Source organism: Geotrypetes seraphini, chromosome 5 (assembly GCF_902459505.1).
Source record: "Geotrypetes seraphini chromosome 5, aGeoSer1.1, whole genome shotgun sequence".
NCBI classification, from domain to species: domain Eukaryota; kingdom Metazoa; phylum Chordata; class Amphibia; order Gymnophiona; family Dermophiidae; genus Geotrypetes; species Geotrypetes seraphini.
This window is the reverse complement of record NC_047088.1, coordinates 93,947,542-93,972,360: the sequence shown is the minus strand read 5'-3', so window position 1 is coordinate 93,972,360 and position 24,819 is coordinate 93,947,542. Positions and strand designations below refer to the sequence as shown.

Genomic DNA, 24,819 nt, shown 5'->3' with positions numbered 1-24,819 from the left:
AAGTTACCCAAAATATCCTACTACTAACCAAGGAGAGGAACATCAGAAATCTTTACCTGGGACAGGGATCATGGGGCCTCCTATAGCGCACAGCTATTTCAGCACCCGCTTCACCAGCCCCAGTTCTTTAATCATTTGTTCCTCTCCCAACCTTCCTATTTCTATAATTTTTGTCTCTCTATTTTGCAATTAATTGTCTCTCTGTTTGCAAATTAACATTTTTCAAAGCAACAAAACATTAAAAAATTTAATCCCACTAAAGCCATGCAAAGCTGTACTTAACTATCCCATAGGATTCCAGCGCTGGAGTGGGAGTTTGGCCAGTACAGTCAATGATAGGGGAGCCACTATCATTGCGAAGAGACCATGGAGTATCTTTCAAAACTCCAAGGCTGTTAGTGCAAATTGCACTCAGGTAGGTGACCTATTTGTTCCATTACATTATAGGGTTAAATGTTTAGATGTTTCATGATTATTTCATGTTATATGTTATAATATGAGCAAATGAGGTTCTCTAAACAGGATCTCGCAATCAGAGATACACAACCCAAATGTTCCAGAATGATGTGCCTATCTACGAGAAAGATTTATCAGGGTACCTAATCTTTCCTTCCCAGCTATGGTTGAAGGGGTGTCTTAGGACCTATTCTCTTGTTTTTGAGAAAGACTTGTATATCAGGACAGAATTCCCTTTTTTCCCCACAGATGTCTATGCAACTAGGGATGAGAGACAGGTGTGTTTCCATATCTGTTTGAATTTCTATACCTTATCTTGCAGCAGCCCTCCATTTTCCCAAGTGCTGCAAGATGATTAGCTACTGCCTGATTTTTCTGGCCTGCTGCAAATAAGAGATAAAGTTATGCACAAGGAACAGAAGAGCAGGAAAGATAGTGAGGGGGAGCCTTTTGTGAGTGGTTAGTCATGTCATATCACAGGGTACCTGTGCTTTATAGTATCTACACAAAGTCAAAAGAACTTGTAGTCTTGCTGCTCACAGGCAAAACTTCCAAAATGTGGTGGCATGCAGAAGTGCAAAACTATGTGCTGGATCTGCTCTTGAAGTGAATGCTATGCTTTTAAAAAAAAAAAAGCAAAATAAAAGTACCTATTTAGCTGTGGAATTCTACAGTATATATGCCTTGAAAAAAAGTTCTGTTTGTAGTGGTGGTGCTGCTTCATAGAATCTGAGCTCGACAAATGGAGGAAGCATGGAGAGCATGACTCTTGTATGTGTTTCTGAATTTCAAGTGCGGGTGTGAAAATATCTCGTGTATTTGCATGTAGGCTAATATATTTGATATACAGCCTTTGTGTGCTCACAGTCTAAATTGTTTTTGTATTTGGCAGTGCAGGGTTAAGTCACTCATCCAGGATCACAAGTATGTGCTTGCATTTCTGTATCTGCATTACACAGTCGTGTGTATGTGTGTATTTGTATGTGTGTTGGTTCTCTGTGTGTCTGTGATTGGGAGAAGAGGGGAGTGGTGAGAAAGGATGTTTGAAAATACATATTCTTAATCATTTTATAGTGAATGTATACTGTAGCTGTTGGAAGTGCTACTCTCATAGAAATGTATCTGGGCATTTTATTGAGAGAGAGTTCATTTTTCTTCTGCCCCCACCTTCTCTCCAACGTCCTGACTTCGGTGGAAGGCTTGTGGGCTGGCGGTGTACAATCACTGCACCCTGGCCCTTCCCTTCCCTTCCTGGAGTTGCGGCACAGCGGTGGCGAGCAGGGAGCAGCGGTGGCAGGCAGGAGAGCGGGGAGCAACAGCAGGGAGCAGGGGCGGGCGGCGGTCAACCAATGTACCCCCGATGAACGAGACATTAAAAAAAGGTACAATGGGGTGAGTGGAAATGTTTTAAAAAGTTATCTTCGCTGCATAAGATGCAGCGACATTTCCACTCACTTTTGGGTGGAATAAAGTGTTTCTTATGGAGCGAAAAATACAGTAAGACGTTCACTGATTATGTTTGCTCAGCAGGATCAGCCAAGTTCTTCAACACAGAACGTATACCACTGTACCATCAGTGCTCATAAGGAGATATTCACAATATTTCTTTTGGAGTATCTTCCCTACTGCCCATTTACTAATATCAAAATGACAATGTCAAGATCAACCTTCATCTCCATCTACTTCTTTATTCTAAAGACCTTGGAGGCTTGGGACTGGCTGTAGAGGAAGATGAGGCCAGTGCATATTCTTTTTAGGATGATTTTATCTTTTTCTGGCTATCTCTGCCTTCACTAGGGTCTACCTTTATAATTCTAGACCTACTCTTAAACCTTTCCTCACCCATTTTGGAACATTCACCACTGGCTGATACACTGGACTGTGAACAGGTTTGCACTCATATCTTTTGGAGTCCATTATGGATCTCTACATGACTTTCTTTTTTCTGCATTTGGTATTGTTCTAATACTTAGGCTAAAAAGGACATAACTTTCTTAAAAGTTTTTTCTTTTTTTCCAGTGTAATATCATTCTCCCTTCAGAGCTTTACTGTTTTTCTACCTGTTATGCTGCTATGGAGTATTCCTGAGAACAGAGACAAGAGTGCACATCTGAACTATTGCTCAGTGGTCAAGTGCAGGAATCTGTAGACCGACCCTGGTTCAACTCCAACTTCAGCTCTAATATCAGTTCCAAGTCCCTACCCCACTGATGAGTTATGTTTATTTTGTTTACACTACAACGCTGGCTTGGATTTGGAGAGGTTGTAACCCTATGTAATGTTATATTATAACACTGTGAATGTTAAACTGTACCCATTCTGAGGAGGGCTAAATAAAATTACTAAAACTATTTTTTTTATATGGGGAGTGTTTGAGCCAATCAGGGACTTAGGCCCTTCTCTCTGCATCACGTGATGCACTGGAGAGCGAAAGGCCCGCCATTTTGAACTGGCGGGGCCTACAAGAAGAACGGCCTGAATTTCCTTCCCACTCCAACTTCTCTAAAAAGGTACTGGGGGGATCAGAGGGTGTGTGTGTGTGGGGGGGGAGTTTTGGAAGGGGTAGGGAATGTTTGGGGGGGGCACCTGGCATTGGAGTAAGCCTTCTGTGGCAGGAAGGAGTGGGCATCTCTCCTGCCATTTCACTTCCGGGGGGGGGGGGGGATTGCTATGGCAGGTGGGAGTGGACATCTATCCTACCAATTTTCTTTTGCGGGGGGGGGGGATCAGCATGGCAGGAAGAAGTGGGCATTCCTCCTGCCATTTTTACTGGCACAGGGGGATGGTTTGTGGTGCCAGTTCGGCGGGGAGAGCTGTCATTGGGTTTGGGGGGTGCTTTTTTTCTTTTTTTAATGGAGCAGATATTGTGCATGTGTAACACGCAAATGTGTCCATTTTTTTAAAAAAAGTTTTCTGCCCCAAACAGTTGAATAGTAGATTGCTTTCAGGACTTCCCCTGCCAGCTCTGCATGTGTGAGAGTCGCTCTCATAGCGATCATCAGATGGCAGAGTCGGTAATTACAACGAACATCCGCGTGAATCATTTGCATGCAAACTTCTTAGTGCATCAATAGCTCTTTCTGAATCAGCCAAAAAATTGGATTGGTGCATACCCACACGGTCTTACCAATCCGCTTAGTGCATCTAGGCCTATTTGTCCTGTTTATCTGTTTTAATTACATTGTAAACTCTATTAAGCAGGGATTGTCTTCTAAATATTTAATGTACATCACTGTGTACACCTAGCAACACTATAAAAATAAGTAGTAGTGCTGGATATCATTTCTCAGAACTCCCTGCCTTGATTTGGCCCATTGTCAAGCTCATTGAGTTTTTTTCTACTGTTTTTCCCCCTTATACCAATTTCATTTTATTCTGTTAAAATTTTTGGAGAATTGTTTTGCCTCCACACAGACGGACTTTCTTGACCCTTTTTGGACTCATGAGTTTTTTTCTACTATTTTCCCCCCTTATACCAATTTTATTTTATTCAGTTAAATTTTTTGGAGAATTGTTTTGCCTCCACACAGACAGACTTCCTGGACCCTTTTTGGAATCATGAGGTTTTTTTTTTAAACCTGTTTTTCCTCGCATACCAAATTTTATCCCATTTTTGGAGAGGGATTTTGTGCTCATCTTTGTGAGGCAGGAGATGAGGAGCCTGGGTTTCAAAACCACTAGAAAACCTTCCATTCAATTTGTTTATCTGTGTTTTTCTGTTTGTGTATCTGTCCCATGAGTCCTCCAACTGAAGCAGGCCTGTTAATAACTGTTCGATATTAACCCATTGGTTAGCCCTCAGTACTGGATATAGTACTTTTTAGCTTCCAAAGTTCAATCTGCAATGTCAGATGCAGAGTTTTTGGAAAGCGTAGCAGGTCAGAAGCTTTAGCTGAAAGAGGTGTAACACATCTGTAATAAAGACTTCAGCAGCACCTGGACCTCTGAAAAGCAGAGATCTTCCCAGTCCGTCAGCATACATGTCATCTTGATGGGATCTGTCTACATGACTGTTTGGTTTTCACATTAGCCAATCAGCATCTTGGAATTTGCATATTGATTTTTTTTTTTTACCTTCCCCCAAAATACACACTTTTCTCATTGAGTAATGAGTAAACTTTCAGTCTCAAAATTCATTATCAATGAGGGATTTCAGTATACGAAGTTGGTTTTTTTTTGTCTGGCCTGCCTAATGAAGACACAAGAAAGCAGACAATTAAACTAACAAGAGGGACAAAAGGAGAAAATATCAGATGCTGGTTCCTGGAGAAAAAAATAGAATAAGGACTTGAGGTGGCAAGCACTGAAATAAGAAGGCAAGCAAGACATAGGAAGCAGAAGGTGTAAATAGGAAGTACAGATTAGACTTTTTAAGGAAGAATTTTGTAGTTTCTGGTCCATAAACTTGTTGAGCTATGTTGACTCTGGTAGCTCCACTAAGGAGGGATGTGCTGAGACTCCCCTCTCTGTGTTGTCTGTCACTTCCCCGCAGAGCTCCCTTGTCCCATTCTGTTCCTTATACAACTCTAGGAACGTCTGGTGATGGAATCAACTTTGATGATGGAAAGGTCTTTCGAATGAAGAGCAACTGGGAGATCCTTCGGGGACTCCTCATATTTCGCTTCTGCTCCTTCCCCACCCTGGTCAACAATTCCCTGAAGGTATGAAGTGTGGGCTTCTCTTAGGGGAATGACACAACAAGAATCTGTGTGGGTAAAGTAAAAAGTGCATCCAGTCAGTGTGTGAGAGAGAGGGATGGTTCTATAATGAAGGAGAGGGGAATTTGGGAATATCAAGATCCTGAAATTTTGAATTAGTTTTTACATACACCCACCCTGCCTACAGACTTCCACTTTTCTTTCCATTTCATATTATATCTCTCCTTTTATCAGCCTTTCTTTTTCCTGTCTCTAATGTGGTCCCTTCCATCTCCTATAATGCATTTGCCTTTTTCCCCTCTCACGCTGTCTTTCAAATTAATCTTCTGTCTCTTGCCCTGTCTACCAGATAATGAAATTTGGTAGGAGAATTGTGGGCCAACGGCTATTTGAGGTGGTAATGCGAGCCTCTGTGTACGGGCAATTTGTGGCTGGAGAGAGCCTGTCAGAAATCCAGCAATGCATGGAGAAACTGAGGAAGATGGGGATTTGCCCCATGCTGGCAGTACCTATTGAAGAAGATGTGGGAGAGGACAAATCTGGGTAAGTCATTGGATCTTGTGAAGAACAGGTACTCTGTGTGCATTTCTAAAGAAATGTATCTAGAATATGGTTTATGAATGTAGTGTTGGTGATGGTTTTATTTTTGGTTTATATGTATATTTAATTTCTTGTGTTTTGTTCCTCAGCAGGTACTGAGAATAGGAAGGTTAGAAACAATTTTGAATAAATGGTCTGTTTCTATCATCTATTTTCCCCCTCCCAAGCATCCTTGCCTATAGGTATCTAACCCCACTCCATATCTTTTTTTTCTCCCCTTTAAGAAAAATGTACCAGTCTTTCTGTTTTGGGGAGGAGGGGTATATTTTACCCTCTCCCTTTTTCCTCTTTATATTAGTCACCTTTATCTCTGTTTATTTCAGTCTTGTCTCATGCCCCTTTTCCTCAGTTGTGACAAAGCATATCTGCCAAGTTTCCCACATTAAGCAGGAGTCTCTGCTTTGGAAGGCTGCCTTCCACATAAATTTTAGAGCAGTGTATCGCAAACTGTGTGCCTCCTGAGATTTCAGGTGTGTCACAAGATGCTGTGGAGGAGAACAGGCACCAGTTGACTGCCTACAGGGCTTGCCTCTCGCGCCTCGCCTTCTCTCCATGCGTCTTCCCTTCTGGCACCCCCCACTGGCGGCTCAAGGCCCATCTGGAGGGCTTTTGCGCATGCACAAATGGCGATGTGATGATGTCACACATGCACATGACAACCTCACATCAACATTTGCACACTTTTGGATGTCTCGAGCCACGGCCACTACATTTAGTGTACGGTATTTGTACTTGGGTTAGACAGTGGAGTGATGGGAGCTATCCATTGGATTATATACTGCTGACCGATGATACTACATTGGCACGTGCTGTTATTGCACAACCTGTGAACTGCATTGCCAATTTATTATTATTTCTTTGGAATAAACATTGAATCTTTTCATTCACTTTTAGAGTTTATCATATTTATTGCCCTACAGTTTGTCAGCTGCACCAACTTTATTATTTGGTCTATCCCAAGTTTATCCACTCCTCCTGTTGTCTTGTGGTTTCTCCTTTTTTTTTTAGTGTAGTATTGAGGTTTTATTTTGTTTGCATCAGTTCACCATGCCATTGCTTCTCTGCCAGTATCCAGACGGCCATGAACAACTTCAAATCTCACAATCGAATCTGCTGTTGACCCAGTGAGATTTGAAGTTGTTTGTTATTGTTGTGTTGGCAGAGAAGAAATCGAATGCTGAGCTGCTGAACAACAGTTCCTGCTCATTATTTGTTTGAAGAAAAACACATCCCTGTTCTGTTTCAAGCTCTTATATTGTCTAATTTAAACTATTGTAATAGCCTCTTATCCCAGGACAAGCAGGCAGCATATTCTTGACTGATGGGTGACGGCACCGACGGAGCCCCGGTACGGACACTTTTAGAGTGATTGCACTCTAAGAACTTGGAAAGTTCTAGAGGCCGCACCGCGCATGCGCGAGTGCCTTCCCGCCCGACACAGGCGCGCGGTCCCCAGTTTCTTAGTTTCCGCGGAGCTAAGAAGACGCATTTTTCAACGGCCGTTGAAAATTTTTCTCCACGCCTTCCCGCTCGCGAAAACCCCTTTGGCTCTATTGCCTCTTTTCTTTTCTTTTATTTTTGTAAAAAAAAAAAAAAAAAAACTTTGTATTTTTTCTTCATTTTTGGTTTTTCCCCGGCGGGGCCTTCTGCCACCATCGAGGCCTCGGCCTTCGATTTGGCGGAAGCCGTTTTTCCTTTCATGCCCCCTCAGCCAGGGTTCAAGAAGTGCCAGCGGTGTGCACGGCCTATCTCCCTTACGGACCCGCACAACTGGTGCCTACAGTGCCTGGGTCCGGAGCATCAGGCGTCCACCTGCACCCGCTGTGCCACACTGAAGAAACGTACTTTAAAAAATCGTGAAATTCAACAACGATTACTTTTCGGTACCGAGATGTCCGATCCCGCGACATCGACACCGGTATCGGCTCCAGTACAGTCGGCACCTACCTCATCGACACCGTGTGACAGTCCAGGAAAAGAAGCATCACATCAATTTCCTGGAACTCAGAGTGATGTTTTACGCCCTAAAGGCCTTCCAACACCTTCTTTTTCCTCAAGTCCTCCTACTATGCACAGACAATCAGGTTGCGATGTACTACATCAACAAACAGGGTGGAACAGGCTCTCGCCTCTTGTGTCAGGAATCCCAGAAAATCTGGACTTGGGCCACAGCTCGCAGCCTATTCCTGAAGGCAATCTACATTCAAGGAGAGCAGAATTCATTAGCGGACAAGCTCAGCAGAATTCTTCAACCTCACGAATGGACTCTCGATCCTTCAACCCTACAGTCCATCTTCGATCAATGGGGCACTCCTCAAGTGGACCTCTTTGCAGCTCCTCACAATCACCAACTGCCCCAATTCTGCTCTAGAATCTATACTCCTCATCGTCTGGCAGCAGATGCATTCCTTCTGGATTGGTCCAATAGGTTCCTGTATGCTTTTCCTCCTCTGCCACTCATGCTACGGACCTTGTTCAAACTCAAGAAGGAACGAGCCACCATGATTCTGATTGCTCCACGATGGCCCAGACAACATTGGTTCTCCCTTCTTCTTCAACTCAGTTCCAGAGAGCCTTTACTACTTCCTCTATTTCCTTCTCTGCTTTCGCAGCATCAGGAGACCCTCCTGCATCCCAACCTTCAGTCTCTACACCTGACAGCTTGGTATCTCTTGGGCTGACTACAAACAACTCTCTTCTCTCTCAGCCCGTTCATTCTATTCTGAATGCTTCCAGGAAGCCCGCCACTCTGCAGTGTTATCATCAAAAGTGGACAAGGTTTTCTTCTTGGTGTCTTCTTCATCATCATGATCCTACGTCTCTTCCAGTGGAGACTTTGTTGGATTATCTGCTTTCTCTGTCTGACTCTGGCCTCAAATCTACCTCCATCAGAGTCCATCTCAGTGCTATTGCTGCTTTTCATGAGCCAGTCCATGGGAAACTCCTTACAACTCATCCCCTGGTCTCCAGATTCATGCGAGGTCTTTTCAATGTTAAACCACCCCTTAAAGCACCTCCTGTGATCTGGGATCTTAATGTGGTTCTCTCCGCTTTGATGAAGCCTCCATTTGAACCTTTGGCGACAGCCACTTTCAAGTTTCTCACTTGGAAGGTACTTTTCCTTATTGCTCTTACCTCTGCCAGGAGGGTCAGTGAGCTACATGCACTAGTTTCAGATCCACCTTTTACGGTCTTTCATCATGACAAGGTGGTTCTGCGTACACATCCAAAGTTTCTCCCTAAGGTTGTCTCTGAATTCCATCTCAACCAATCCATTGTTCTGCCTGTCTTCTTTCCGAAACCTCATTCTCATTCCGGGGAACAGGCTTTACATACTTTGGATTGTAAGCGGGCTTTAGCTTACTATTTGGATCGTACTAAGCCCCACAGATCATCGCCACAACTCTTTTTGTCCTTTGATCCTAATAAGTTGGGTCATCCTGTTTCTAAGCGTACGCTGTCAAATTGGTTGGCAGCGTGCATTTCTTTCTGCTCTGCTCAGTCCGGACTGACACTGGGAGGTTCCGTCACGGCCCATAGAGTCAGAGCTATGGCAGCATCTGTAGCTTTCCTCCGTTCTACGCCTATTGAGGAAATCTGCAAAGCTGCCACTTGGTCCTCAGTTCACACTTTTATATCACATTATTGTCTGGATACATTTTCCAGACGGGATGGTCACTTCGGCCAATCTGTTTTGCAAAATTTGTTTTCATGATGGCCAACCTTCCCTCCATCCCTCTTTTTGTTAGCTTGGAGGTCACCCATCAGTCAAGAATATGCTGCCTGCTTGTCCTGGGATGAAGCACAGTTACTTACCGTAACAGGTGTTATCCAGGGACAGCAGGCAGATATTCTTGCGTCCCACCCACCTCCCCGGGTTGGCTTCTTAGCTGGCTTATCATAACTGGGGACCGCGCGCCTGTGTCGGGAGGGAAGGCACTCGCGCATGCGCGGTGCGGCCTCTAGAACTTTCCAAGTTCTTAGAGTGCAATCACTCTAAAAGTGTCCGTACCGGGGCTCCGTCGGTGCCGTCACCCATCAGTCAAGAATATCTGCCTGCTGTCCCTGGATAACACCTGTTACGGTAAGTAACTGTGCTTATTGTTCTCTCATATAGCTAAACTATGCTCTAAGCTCCAAATTACTCAGAATAAAGCCACAAAAATGATTTTACATTTAAAGAAATGTGACAGAGCTACTTCTGCTTTGATGAGCCTTCACTGATTGCCTCTGATTGCTCAAATTTTCTTTAAATTAGTATGTATAATATTCAAACATCTTGATGGTTCTACTCCTGAGTTCTTGCTGGTTTATTCTTATTTCCTTCCTATTCTAGAATTTCTAGAGCTGGAGATTCATGCCTCTTGTTTTTTTCTGTCTTTTTCTTTAGTTTGATATAAGAAAATATTGGAAAGTTTAATTTATCAAGCAATTCAATTCTGGTGTTTTTTAGCCATGAGATTTGAGAGCCTGTGGCTCCTATTATTCTTTCCGGAAAAACTGAAAGATCTATCTGTTTTGAAAATTTCTGCCATAATTCTTTTTTTTATAGTGTTCCTTTTGGTTACCCACTTTGAACTTTTTTGGGAAGTTGGAAGAATACAAAAGCCAAATGACATTACATTATATTACATTACTGCAGTGAGTGGGTGAGAAATGTAGAAGGGATGAAAAATTAATTTCTTTTGCAGGATGGGAAAGAGGGGAGATCAGGATAAAGGGGCATGTGTTGTAAAATCTCCTGCTTCTTCCTCATTCTACTAGATCAGATCAGATGTGTAAATTTGTCATTTTCCAGCAGATGGAGACAACACATTTTTCTTGTGACATCACTAGTAGTATAAGGAGAAGTACAGCACAAGTTTGTGCCATTGTATTCTCTGTCTCCAGCAGATGCGAGATCTGCTACACCACTCCAGCACAAATGCTAGGCTTCCCAGGTTCCAGTGTTTGAGCTATCCTTCCTGGTCAAGCTAGATTCTAGTTTGAGCTCCCAGGATTATGTTCTCTGATGGTCAGAAGTTCACCTGTCCATCCTCTGAGTAAATTTGCTGTTCAGAAGATTCATTTTTATTTTTCAAGACCTGCAGATCTCTGATTGAGAGAGGATGGACCTAAAAACCTTGGTGCATAAGATCTTTCCCTGGTTGGGGAAGCGGGTCTGTGGGCTTTCCCATTGATGTTTCCTTTCTCTGCTTCCCTCCCTTTCCCCTCATTCCATCTGGCATATGGGCAGCTAAGAAGTCTGACAAGAATAGTTTTTTTTGGTATTTTTTTGTAAACAAAGTTTGAATGGCAGTCAGCAGAGCCAGGCAGTGTAGTGGGGTGCAGGGATTCCCAAGACAAAACAGGCTGGGACAGTTGCTGCAAAGAGAGAGAGAGAGAGATCCTTAGTGCAGACTATATTGGAAAGGGGGCTGATGTTACTTTGGCTCTGGGAGCCGGCAGGTAAGTAACATTGCCAGCTCTTTATGCATATGGGAAACATGGATATCTGGCCATAGAGAGCATATGGATCCAAAGTCAAAGAGATTTTCCCATTTGCAGGAATGTCTACCATTTTGTGCATAAGCAGAGATGTCTGTTCCCCCTCCTGCACCCTCCCCTGAGCTTGAACTTCAGTTTTTTGGTGCTCCCTACCCCCCCTTTCTGGAGCTTAAATTTGCTGGGGTAATCAGGTGTGCAGGAGCCTCTGCTCCTTTTCCCTTAGATTTGTGATTTACAGAAAGCCTTCTGCAGAGGGCTAGCATGTAGGAGGGATGTGGCTGTAGCATGAAAGTTTGCTGAGGAGTGCTAAAGAATCCAAGGGCTTAATGCTCAAGAAGCTCAGTGTAAAATGCCCTAGTGGTGATGTAATGCAATGACATTACAATTTAATTATTACATTTAAATGTATGAGATGTTATAATCAATTTCAGAGAACTTCATTCAGCCTTGCTTTGACTTCACAAAAATTTTCAGAAACCGTGGTAGTGATGGCAGCTGGGAAGGTATTTATGATGGAGGAAAGTTTGTTAAGCTACAATTTTCAGTCTCGGAAACCTCCAGGGTGTAGAATTACCTGCAGCTTCTAGGGTCAATGGCAATGAAATGGAGCTGGTGCCATGGGCAAGGACACATATGAGGACTTTGCAGGACTCATTGCTGTGTTGTTGGTCTTTTCTGAGTTCCTCTTTTGAGCCCTTGAGGCATGTTTTCTTAAAAGATTTTAATCTTAAACTGGTCTTGGTGGCAAAGGAGAGCCCGAGAGCCCTCATCTCAGTGGGTGACTATAACGTGGGGCTGGCAGGCCTGCATTGTTGCCCATCGGGATGAACGTGAGGTCGAGTGTGGGTGGGCTTAGGGCTGGGGAAAGCGGCTCATTGGTCAGTGGGGTTTTTCTGCCGCGGAGTGGCTTGCCCATAGGTTAAAGGGCGTGGGGCTAACTGTCGCAGGGTGGGGAGTCGTTAAAGCTGGGACTTTGGAGGACCCGGTATATTCCTAGGTCCACCGAGACAGCTTTTTCCCACCCACCCCTTTCCCACCCACCCAGTTAGGTGGCTTCTGAGTGGCTCAGGAAAGTGATTATCCTGAGCTACTGGCAGCTGGGGCTGGCGGGAGCCATGCCCAGGGGTCTGGTGTGTCTGGTTATAGGGGCATGGAGGGACATGCCACCCCCCAGGCCCTTACTGGCATGGCAGGGTCGGTGGCCATATATTATATGTTATGGTTTAGTTTGTAGCTCGATAAAACAGTTATATTGTGAATGTGATAATGTAACGTGTTAATAAATGGAGCTGCGGCTATTTATACCAACGAGTGTAGTTTGTTTATTCGGTTAGAAGAGTAGTTTGGAGGATAGATGGATTGGGGGGGAGGAGACAACTGGGCCTGTACAGATCCCACTGTTATTTGTTCAGCATTTTGTATTTCTGAGCTTCAAGTCCTCCCTTGTTGGGATCTGTCTATATCTCTGGCGGGGGGCGGGGGGTCCCATTCCCTCCTTGCTGAAGATGGTTTTGCTTTTTCATTTGAACCAAGCTGTGTATCCACTTGCCTTTTCCAGAACAGCCTTAAGTAGCTGCTGGCCCACAATTCTCCTACTAAATTTCATCATCTGAGAGACATGGCAAGACACCATTATCTGTTGCATGTCTATATAGTTCTTCTCCAGTACTTAAAAATGACTAATTCTTCTTAAAAGTTAAATTTTGGCAGTTCTGTGGAATCATTCTACTAGGGCCCAGGTCTCCTTGGGCAGAGGTTAGTGCAATCATACCAGAGGACATCTGTAAGACTGTTACTCTTTGCATTCCTTTGTCAAACATGCCACGTTGGATGTGTGGGCTAAGGGGATGCAGCCTTTGGAGTTAGTGTTCTTAGGACAGCCATGGCTTCCTCCTGCCCACAGAAGGGGAGGCTTGAGTACTTCGCATGCATCTGGATTGGTCTAGTACAGACATGGGCAACTCCGATCCTCGAGGGCCGGAATCTAATCGGGTTTTCATGATTTCCCCAATGAATATGCATTGAAAGCAGTACATGCAAATAGATCTCAAGCATATTCATTGAGGAAATCCTGAAAACCCGATTGGATTCCAGCCCTCGAGGACCGGAGTTGCTCATGTCTGGTCTAGTAGGATGAGGATAAAGAAATAATTGGTACTTATTTACTAACTTCCGTTGCTCAAAATATATTATAACAGTTCAGGACCCTCGCTGAGAAGCCTGCATTGCACTCTGCCTCTTTATCCATGGATTGTATGCTTTCAGGTTCTATATTGGTGCCTTTCCTGGGAGGAGAAGGACCACAGAGAGAAAAGGAGAGGGGTCTGGAGTTTCGGGTTCATATTCCCAAAGCAGAGTTAAAGAATGACACAGGTTAGAGAATGACACAGGGACAAATTTTGTCCCTGTCCCTGCAAGCTCAGTTCCCATCCCTACCCTGTCCCTACAGGCTCTGTCCTCATCCCCGTTCCTGCAAACTCTGTTCTCATTTGCACAAGCCTCAAACACTTATGATTTTATATTTAAATCTTTTTATTAAAGTATAAAAACCGATATTTTTCTATACAACTGTTTATAAATCACAAATAGAGCCTTCCATTTCAATCTGGTTTTGGTAAAACTTTCTCAAAGATTCAGTTGCCTGTGTTTCTACATCTAGGAAGATAATTGCATTGTCTTTCAGACATGGATGAAGAAGAGAACCTACACAGTGTAGTGGATGAACAGGAAAATAAGTGTCTACTAAATGATGGAAATGCTCCTTGATGCCATCAAAGATGAATGAATCTATTGCAGTAACAGTAAGATGCTTCAGCAGCTGGGCACATGATAGAAGGACATTGCAGATGGTAGGAGTCTGATGAGAAGACAAGACTCTAATTGCCACATCAAAGGCAGAAAAGACACAAATGATGTCATTTAACAATAGTTCATTTAAATCCAAGACCAGCATCTACAGTTTTTTTTAATAATTGAATTCAGTTGTCAATTGTCTAAGATGTGTTAAGTGTTTACATATTGATACTAGTCTCAAGCTTTTAGAGAAAGACATAGGGATAAAGTTTGTCCTTGTGGTCTCTGTCACTACCCTATCCCCACGGGCTATGAACCCTTCCACACCATGGGTACCCATCCCATCCCATGTCATTCTCTAGTTGTGATTCTCAGGGTTCTTAGTGTTGCCAGCAGCGGCCGGCAGTGGGAGAGAGGAGATATGATAGAGATGTTTACCTATGTGGCATAAATATGCTTGAGGCGAGTCTTTTCATTTGAAAGGAAGCTCTGGAGTGAGAGGGATGAATTTAACAGGTGATAGGCTCAGAAGTAATTTAAGGAAATACTTTTTTATAGAAAGGGAGGTAGATGCATGGACTAGTCTCCCAGTAGAGGTGTTAGAGACAAAGACTGTCATGAATTAAAGAAAACGTGAGTCAGGCATGTGGGATCTCTTATGAAGAGGAGGAGGAGGTAATGGATGGTGCAGATGGGCAGACTGAATGAGCCATTTGGTGTTTATTTGCCATCATGTTTCTATGTTAAATTTGTATAATGAACCAGCAAAGAGATGACAGCAAACCAATGGAAACAATCATCAGTCAGGCTTTATTGGGAGGATAAAAGTTTAAATGACTCATCATGAGTCGTGTTTTGGCCCACAGGCCTACATCAGGAGTCAAACTAAATAAAAATAACAAAATAAAAACTTTTAATAACTACATACATCCATAAATATATACATGTAGAAACTGCTAATGAAAGCATATAATAAAACTTTTTGCTATAAAACAATGTATCAAACTACAAAAAAAACAAACAAAGGCCAAATAGACCAAAGCTTTTTCAGAAAAATACAAAAACACACAGATACCTCACAGGTGGTGCAGCTTTATAAATAATATTTTCTGTTTCAGTGTGAGGTCTTGAGCTGAAAAGAGCATACTCCAAAGAAGCAAACAGCTCTAACACTCCTAAATTTGGCCCCAATTAGAACAGTGGAAGAATTGCTGACCACACACTATCATTGGGTGTACCTCTTGTGTGATATGTTATATAAATAAACACTCATGCATTAATTAAATAATCAATGTGCTAAGTGAAAAAATAGACACAATCGCTATATCGTACAAAAAAATATTTAGCTGAAATTTAGACACTGTGAATCAAAGTTCAATTCTCTTTTGCATTCACAATACCCTGGGACCAGATACTGCTCTGTTTTCTTTTTATTTCCTGTAAGCCCTCCTTTACAAAGCCACGCTAGCATTTTTAGTGCTGGTCACTGTGGTAAGAAATCCAATGCTCATTGGAATTCTGTGAACTGATTTCTTTCTACTGTGGCTGGTGCTAAAAACACTAGCAAAGCTTTTTAAAGGAGGGGGTTAGCTATGTAGTTTTTATCCCAGGACAAGCAGGCATGATATTCTCACATGTGGGTGACGTCATCTACGGAGCCCCGATGCGGAAGCATTTTCAAGCAAACTTGATTGAAGATTTAAGTTTGCTCTGCTGCTCCATGCATGCGTGCCTTCCTGCTCCACTAAGGGGTGCATCCCCTCGTGGTCTCTAGTTCAAAATTTTCCGCTGAGCCTAGAAGTCGTGTTTTTTCAGGCTCTGCCCCAATTGCCTTCTAGCACCGCAAATTTTCTTGTTTTTCATCGTTTAAGTCGCTGTGCGCCAAATTTTTTCTTCTTCAACTCTCTTCAGGAACCTAGAGACCCCCTATATGGTCACAGCCGTGCCCTCCAAAATGGAAGCCAAGTACCATACAGTACCCTTTCCGGGATTTGAACAACCACAGCTCTCCCATCAGTCGCTGTTAGTAGAATCCTCCTTAAAAAAGGCTCACCCCTCCCGGGTCTCAGCGGCGGTCCCCCCCAGGCCGAGAAGGCCGAACCCTAGACAAGTTCGGCAGGAGACTATATCAAAATGTGAAGATGGCCTCTAGGGTGCAAAGCTACACTTTCACCTTCACATCCTACCTCAAACACTTCATTGGACTACTGAGAGCCTTTGAGACTGACCTACCGGCCTCCCGCCAAGGAGCCTTCAACCTACTTTTGGAATCCCTCTCCAACCTACGCCTCCATCTATTCCACGCGGCCTACGATGGCTTCGAACTCTCCTCCAGAGAGGCAGCTTTTGCTGTCGCCATGCACTGACTAGCTTGGCTACGCCTGGTCGACATGAACCCCAACTTACAGGACCGGTTGGCTAACCTCCCCTGCGTGGGAAAAGAACTGTTCGATGACACTATCGAGGCGGCTACAAAACGCCTCTCCGAACACGAACGCTCATTTGCCTCCCTCGTCCGACAAAAGCCAAAACCGCCCGCGTCCAGGCCGTATAGGGCCCCTCCGCACCGCTACCCACAAAAATCCACTCCTGCCTTCTCGCGGCCTCCACCCAGGCGTCCGCAAGCCCACCACCGGGCCATGCCCAAGTCCCAACCGCCTGCGACTACCAAACCATCCCCGTCCTTTTGACGGGATACGCGGAAGGGGACGGGCCCCCTCCGCCATAGTCCCAAGCCTCCTTCCCATCAGGGGTCGCTTCAAAGCCTTTTACCCTCGCTGGGAACAAGTCACGTCGGACGCATGGGTCCTTGGCGTGATTTCATCAGGATACTCTCTCAACTTTCGGACCATTCCTCCGGAAAACCCCCCAAGGAATTGCCCTCCCAACCGGACGCAGCTACCCCTACTCCTCTCCGAAGCTCGAGACCTGCTTCGCCTGAGAGCAGTGGAGGAGGTTCCCCCCGACCAACGGGGGAAGGGCTTCTACTCCCGTTACTTCCTGGTACCGAAAAAAACGGGAGGCTTAAGCCCAATACTAGACTTGAGACGCCTCAACAAATTTCTGATACGAGAAAAATTTCGGATGCTCTCCCTACTGACCCTCTACCCCCTGATCGACGAGGGCGACTGGCTCTGCTCCCTCGATCTGAAGGAGGCGTACACACATGTCCCAGTGCACCCCGCTCACCGCAAGTTCTTGCATTTTCAGGTAGGGGACTGGCACCTACAATACCGTGTCCTTCCCTTCGGCCTAGCATCGTCACCTCGGGTCTTCACCAAGTGCCTCGTGGTGGTCGCAGCAACCTTACGCTCCCAGGGCCTCCAGGTATTCCCCTACCTGGACGACTGGCTGATCAAAGCCCCGTCCTGGGAAGCGGTTATCTCAGTGACCCAACAGACTATTACCTACCTACAAAGTCTGGGGTTCGAGATAAACTTCCCAAAATCCCAACTACGCCCCTCCCAGTCCCTACAGTTCATCGGGGCCACGCTGGACACTGTTCGCCTCCGTTCCTTCCTCCCCCCTCCGCGTCTAGAGGCGTTAGTAAGCCTGAGTCGAAGGTTTTCCCTGCTGACCTCGGTATCAGCTCGGCAGATGATGACTCTTCTGGGCCACATGGCCTCCACCGTCCACGTCACACCCTTCGCCCGCCTCCATCTGAGAATTCCTCAATGGACCCTGGCCTCTCAATGGCGTCAAGACCGGGACCCGATCAACCGCCCCGTGACAGTGACGCCTTCTTTGCAACGATCGCTCCGCTGGCGGGCCGACTCTTCAAATCTTTCCAAAGGTTTGCTCTTCCTCACCCCACCCCACAGCAAGATACTCACCACGGACTCGTCGGAGTACGCTTGGGGAGCCCATCTGGACAGCCTACGCACTCAAGGGATGTGGTCAGCAGAAGACCGTCGCTGCCACATCAACGTGCTAGAGCTTCGGGCCATCTATCTCGCAGCTGTAGCTTTTCAACATCTGCTCCACGACCGAGTGGTTCTATCCGAACCGACAACCAGGTAGCAATGTACTACGTAAACAAACAAGGGGGAACAGGGTCTTGGTCCCTTTGCCGGGAAGCCCTGCGCCTCTGGAAATGGGCAATCTCCAACAACACCTTCCTTCGAGCGGTGAACATACAAGGAGAACAAAACTGTCTGGCGGACAGACTCAGCCGCCTCCTCCAGCCACACGAGTGGTCACTGCACTCTCAGATCCTACGACAAGTGTTCGAAAAGTGGGGGACGCCTCAAATAGATCTATTCGCATCCCCCCACAACCACAAGCTGCCTCTCTTCTGCTCCCGGATGTACTCCCCGGACCGGCTCGAGGCCGACGCCTTCCTCCTCGACTGGGAGGGAAGGTTCCTATACGCGTTCCCGCCGTTTCCTCTGATACTGCGGACGCTTGTCCACCTGAAAACAGTACAAACCACCCTGATCCTGATTGCTCCTCGCTGGCCACGCCAGCCTTGGTTTTCCCTTCTACTTCAACTCAGTGTCAGAGATCCACTGCCTCTGCCTCTGTTTCCCTCTCTACTATCACAGGGTCAGGGTTCACTGTTACATCCCAATCTTCAATCTCTTCATGTGAATGCTTGGTTTCTCTCCCCCTGACTGCTCTCCCCGTGTCTCAATCAGTCAAGGAGATATTGGAGGCCTCTAGAAAGACCTCGACGAGAACCTGCCCAGTCTTTCCCAACCGCCCATGGAGGGATTCCCCAAAGGATTCCCTCTCAGCTGATTTTTTGACGGCTGATGCCGACTTGCCTGTTTTAGCGGCTGGGACTGTTCAGGCTTCTCATCCGCTACAGGCCATGGAGGGAGCATTTTTGGCGGGAACTTCGCCATTTTCTCTGTCTGGCCCCTCCATTTTGTCTGCAACCTCAGGTGACCTTCCTCCTGTATTGCAAACACAGGGGCAGGTTTCAGCAGGGACCCCTGCTGGGGACCCCCAGGGGTTTTTTGTCCCCAATTTAATTTCTTTCTTTGTGCAGACAATTGGGGGTCCCACGTGCACCTGGGGTGTTTCGGGGGTGTTTTCCCTCCGCGCCCTTTATGGCTTTGCCTCCCTCTTTTTGTTTGGCGTCCCCTCTTCCTCCTCTCTCATCCAAGCGCCCACAGGGGGCTTGGATTGCAAATTGGTGGTCGGAGGAGCGTGTTGGCATGATTGAGGACCTGGCTGCTTTGGCGGGCTTCCAGGATCCTCTAGAGGGGACGCCCGCTGGTGGCGGGTTTCCCGTCTTCCAGAGCAGATGCGTCCGTGGTGCGCTTTTTATTCAGAGGGATGAGCTTTTAGACCTGATGTAGCAGGTCTCCTTGGTGCTGCATTTTTGAAGTTGCGCCACCGGAGACCCCGCGTATGGGGGCCCCTCTGCTTCAGGGGGGTCTGTCCTGTTTCCCGCTCTTTTCCTGTGCGTCAGGATTTTCGGGATTTTATGCTAGCGCAGTGGCCTACGGGCGCCGTTTCGTTTGGTGTGCGCCTTGGCTCATGGGTATCCCATCCCGGAGGGGGATAGGGCTACCTTAATTTCGCCAATGGGGGACGCGGTGGTCTCGGCACTTACTAAGCGGAATACCGTGCCTGTTATGGACGGTTCTGCTCTTAGGGTCTCTGAGGAGCGTACGTTAGAGACACTTCTTAAGTATAATTTTGATGTCTCTGCCTTGGTGGTCCAGGCGGCTATTTGTGTGGGGCTGGTGGCTCGCACCGTGTTTCGGTGGTCTGAGCGTGTCCTGGATCGTGAGTCTGATGACTGGTCCTTAGTGGATCAGGAGGTGGTGAAGTTTGAGATGACTGCCTCGTTCCTCTCAGTTGTTCTTTGTGACTTGGTGCGGCTAAGTCTGGGACTTTTGGTGGCCGCACGCTGTACCTTGTGGCTTCGCGCTTGGTTGGCGGTTGCCGTGTCCAGAACTGAACTTCCCCAAATTTCCTTTTCGGGGGTTGTTTTTGTTTGGAGAGGACTTAGATCCGGTGGTTCAGACTCTGTCGGACTCTGAGGTGCCCCGTCTGCATGAGGACCTTGCCCACCCAGCATCTCGGGTTGGCATTGCCCGGGGGCGTCTGCGGGAATTTCGCAAGTTTCGCCTGGGGCATGGGACTGCTTCTTTCCAGGCTTCCGGTTTTTCCCCGAGGTCGGTTGGCTTAGTGCATGCATTCCTTTCAGGGGGCCCGTCGGGGGGCTGGGAGTTCCCCTCCGGTTCCCCTGCTGCCCGTCCTGCGCGATGGCTCTTTGCCGGCGCCCCCTTTGGTTCCCGTGAGTGCCTGGCTTCGCAACTTGTTTCCGAAGTGGGCCGAGATCACGTCCAATCAGTGGGTCCTGGTGGTGGTGCAGGACGGTTATGTACTTGAATTTTGCCCGCTCTCTGCCGGATCATATCTAGCCTCTCCATGTCAGGTGGCATGGGAGACGCTAGCCTTTCACCAGACCCTTCAGCGCTTGCTAGATCTCAAAGCAGTTGTCCAGTGTCCCCTCAGGAGTGCGGTATCGGCTGGTACGCCATTTCCTTTGTGGGGCCCTAAAGGGAGGGGACCTTTCGACCCATCCTTGGTTTAAACCGAGGTCAACAGGACTCTCAGAATTCCCTTTTATTTGCATGGACACACTGCAGTCTGTCCTTCTGGCGGTTCAGCCGGGGGAGTTCCTGACTTCTCTCGCTCTGGCGGAGGCCTACTTGCCTGTTTCCATTCGGGCCTCTCCTCAGCTCTTTCTTTGCTTTGCGATGTTGGGTCTGCACTATCAGTTCTGTGTGCTTCCCTAGGGCCTGGCCACGACTCCCCGGACGTTCACCAAGTTGATGGTGGTCGTCACGGCGGCATTGCAGTCGGAGGGCATTCTGGTGCACCCCTTCTGGGATGACTGGTTGATTCGGGCGAAATCGTTGCAGGAGAGCGCCCAAGTTACGGCTCGGGTGGTTGAGTTTCTCCGGTCACTGGGCTGGGTGGTCAACCTTTCCAAGAGTCGGTTGGTCCCCGCTCAGCATCTGGAGTACCTTGGGGTTCTGTTCGACACCTCCTTGGGGAAGGTCTTCCTTCCAGAGGCCCGGGTAAGCAAATTGCAATCTCAGATTCGCCTTCTTTTGGCGTCCCGGTGTCCTCGGGCGCAAGATTTCCTCCAAGTCTTGGGGTCGATGGCAGCGTTCCTGGATGTTGTGAGGTGGGCGCGGGCCCACATGTGTCTCTTCAGTATGCTCTGCTTCGTAGATGGTCACCCCAGAGGCACAGTTTGGAGGTCCCTGTCCCTCTGCGAGGCTTGGCGCGCTGCAGTCTTCATTGGTGGCTCCAGACCTTTCATCTGGTCCAGAGGATGAGTCTGGCTCTATCGCAGTGGACGGTGCTTCTCAAGGATGCCAGTCTCCTCGGTTGGGAGGGCTCAGTGTCTAGGTCACTCAGCTCAGGGCACCTGGTCCATGGAGGAGGCGTCCTGGTCGATCAACATGTTGGAGACCAGAGCTGTCCCTCTGGCGCTGTTAGCCTTCCGCTCCCTCTTGATGGGCAAGTCGGTCAGAGTCCTGTCTGACAATGCCACAGCGGTGGCTTATGTCAATCGTTGAGGCACCAAGAGCGCTCAGGTGGCGGAGGAGGCGGCTCGGCTCATGCTTTGGGGCGGAGTCACGCCTTCTGGACCTCTCGGCCTCTCACATGGCCGGGGTGGAGAATGTTCAGGCGAACTTCCTCAGTCACATCTTAGATCCCAGAGAGTGATGTCTCAGCCCCGTGGCTTTTCAGTTGATAGTGCAGGCTTGGGGTCAGTCCCTGATGGACCTGATGGCCACAAGTGGCAATGCCGAGGTGTTCCGCTTCTTCAGTCGTCGCAGGGATGGACTGGCCGAGGGTCTGGATGCTCTGGTTCAACCATGGCCAACAGAGGGGCTGTTGTGCATGTTCCCTCCATGGCCATTAGTGGGCAGAGTTCTTCTCCGCATTGTTCGCCATCCGGGTCTGGTGGTTCTGGTGGCTCCAGATTGGCCTCGACATCCGTGATAAGCAGATCTGGTGACACTCTGGTGGCGGATCCTCTTCCTCTGCCTCCCTTGGACGACCTTCTGACACAGGGTCCCATTCCCATGTTCGACCCGTCTCCCTTCTGTCTTACGGCTTGGCTTTTGAAAGGGGTCGCCTTGGTAAGAAGGGGTATTCAGATAGGGTGATTTCTACACTCTTGGGGTCCTGGAGGCGTTCTACCTCTCAGGCTTCTGTGTGGATTTGGCACTTCTTTGAGGGGTGGTGCCAGGTGCGGGGAGTGGTCTCTCTTCGCGTTTCTGTGCCTAACATCCTAGAGTTCTTGCAAGATGGCCTGGATAGAGGCCTGGCTTCGGCTTCTCTCCGGGTTCAGCTTGTGGCCTTGTCAGCCTTTCGGGGGTTTGTGACAGGTCAGTGTTTGACAGCCATTCCTGATGTGATTCGCTTTTTGCGGGCGGCCAAGGTGCTCAGGCCTCTTGGAATCTCAGTTTGGTTCTCTCTATTCTGATGCACCCGCCTTTCGAACCATTGGGCGGCTGCTCTTTGAAGGACCTTACTCTGAAGACGGTCTTTTTGGTGGACATTTCTTCCGCTAGGCGTGTTTCTGAGCTACAGGTTTTCTCTTGTAGGGCTCCCTTCTTGGAGTTTTCTAGGGAGCAGGTTGTCTTGAGGCCTGTTCCTTCTTTTTCTGCCGAAAGTAGTTTTTCCTTTTCATGTGGTCCTCCCGGTCTTGGGTAGTTGGGAGGGCTCTTCTGAGCAAAGACAGCTGCGCAAGTTGGATGTTGGTCGGGTCCTTCGCTCTTATGTGCAGCGGACCCAGGAGATCAGGAAATAAAATCATCTCTTTGTCCTTCTGACTGGTCCTCTTAGGGGGGCTGGCGCTTCTAAGGCTACTATTGCACGCTAGATCAAGGAGACTATTGCTTCCGCTTCTCTTCTGGGGCAGCAGCCCGTTCCGGAGTTTCTCAAAGCTCATTCTACCCGGGGTCAGGCGGCTTCTTGGGCTGAGTCATCGCTCATGCCTCCAGTGGACATTTGTAAGGCTGCGGTTTGGTCTTCCTTGTATTCCTTTGTCAGACTCTTTCGGGTAGATGTTCTGCCGCGTCAGGATGCGGTGTTCGGTGTGTGTGTTCTGGTGTCAGCCCTTCGGGGGTCCCGCCCTTGTGAGGGACTGTTTTGGTACGTCCCATTCGTAAAGATTAATCTCTACTGGTCTGGAGAGTGCTAAAGAAGGAGAAATTAGGTTCTTACCTGCTAATTTACTTTCTTTTAGCTTCTCCAGACCAGTAGAGGTCCCCACCCTGTCTGTTGTTGTTGTTGTTGAGGCTGTTTCGCGGGCAGTTTTTGTTTTTTGCTGCGGGTTCTAGTATTTTTCTAGGGCCAGGGAGAATTAAAGAACAGCGGCTGTGGCTCGGCTGGCTTAGCTGGCGAGCTATGGGGACATTTTCCTTTTGGTATTTCTCCTCTGCATTTTCCAACAGCATTTGGGTATGTTATTTGTTACTCCTGTTCGGAGTATTGTTTATTTCTGTTTCCAGTTCTTAGTTCTGCTTGGCTATTCGGCAGACTGATGTAAATAGAGAAGGGAGTATATTATATACTGTCCCACAGTTTTGTTTTCAGTCTCCACCTGCTGGTCATGATTGGATATATACCCATTCGTAAAGATTAATCTCTACTGGTCTGGAGAAGCTAAAAAAAAGTAAATTAGCAGGTAAGAACCTAATTTCTCCTTTCATTAGCAGTTTCTACATGCATACTATATATTTATAGATGTATGCAGTTTTTAAATGCTTTTATTCTGTTATTGTTATTTAGTTTGACTCCTGATGCAGGCCTTTGGGCCAAAACACAACTTTGTCATTTGAACTTTTATCCTACCAATAAAGCCCGACTGGTGTTTGTTTCCATTGGTTTGTTGTCTGCTCCTGTTGCTGGTTTCTTGTTTACAAAGAGATTTTGTTCTATTTCTCCTGCTTAAATTTGTATTATGACACATATTTGTCCTGCACCTCTGCTTGTGCTACTGGTAAAGTAACTAGCAACAATGAGATTGATATTAAAAGTGATTTAACTGACCAGAAATGTCTCCTGGCTGGTTAAATTGCTTGTGTATGGCTATCCACTGATATTTATTGACACGTAACCAGCTAGCCCTGCTGAATATCTTTGCAGACCGCTAAAGTGAAAGCTAGCTATTATGTGAGCGGTCTGGGGGCAGACTTGGCACTTATATAGTTGCATGCAATATTCAGTACGTAATTGTCTAAGTTAAGCAGCAGTGTCAGATCGCATAAAACAACAGTCCTTTATGCGGTGTCACTTAGACGGTTAAGTATTGAATACCACACCTAATCATATAGGTGTCACTTAGACGGTTAAGTATTGAATACCACACCTAATCATATAAAAGATAGCTGACCACATAAACATGAATATTCAATGCCAGTGTCCAGACATGGCCTGGCACCGAATATCCAGGGATAACACCACCGGCAGCCCCCCAAAAATAAAAGCGCACCACTGCCAGCTGAATATCTACCCCAATGTATTGTTTCCATCTGCTGGCAGGGTGGCATAAAACTGTATCTGGACTGGTCTAGCAGGGTCGAGGAGAGTGAATTAACAGGTATGAACTGATTTTTCCTTAAAAGTGACTCCCTTTGGCAGCTTTGTATAAAGAGAGAGACTTTGCTAACTTCTTCCCTCCCACCTTTGCCCCTTACAGAGAAGTATGGTACTCAAAGAACCTGGACACTATGCAGCGCTGTGTGGATATCTCTAGCGTTGGTGGTTCTCGTTCCATGATGCAACTGAAAATCACTGCTTTGATGAGTGCAGATTTATGTGTGAGTCATAGAGGCGC

General features: G+C 46.9%; 1 protein-coding gene across 1 annotated transcript in view; it reads left to right on the top strand.

Annotated features, from left to right (window-relative positions):
• Positions 1–4,175: 4,175 nt before the first annotated feature.
• The window catches only part of PRODH2 (proline dehydrogenase 2), a 41,196-nt gene continuing 20,552 nt past the window's right edge, over positions 4,176–24,819 (top strand). Inside the window, exons 1-3 of the mRNA XM_033946450.1 lie at positions 4,176–5,117; positions 5,464–5,657; positions 24,682–24,802. Coding sequence (XP_033802341.1) covers positions 4,872–5,117; positions 5,464–5,657; positions 24,682–24,802 — 561 coding nt within the window. The 5' untranslated portion in view covers positions 4,176–4,871. The remainder of the gene's footprint in view (positions 5,118–5,463; positions 5,658–24,681; positions 24,803–24,819) is intronic.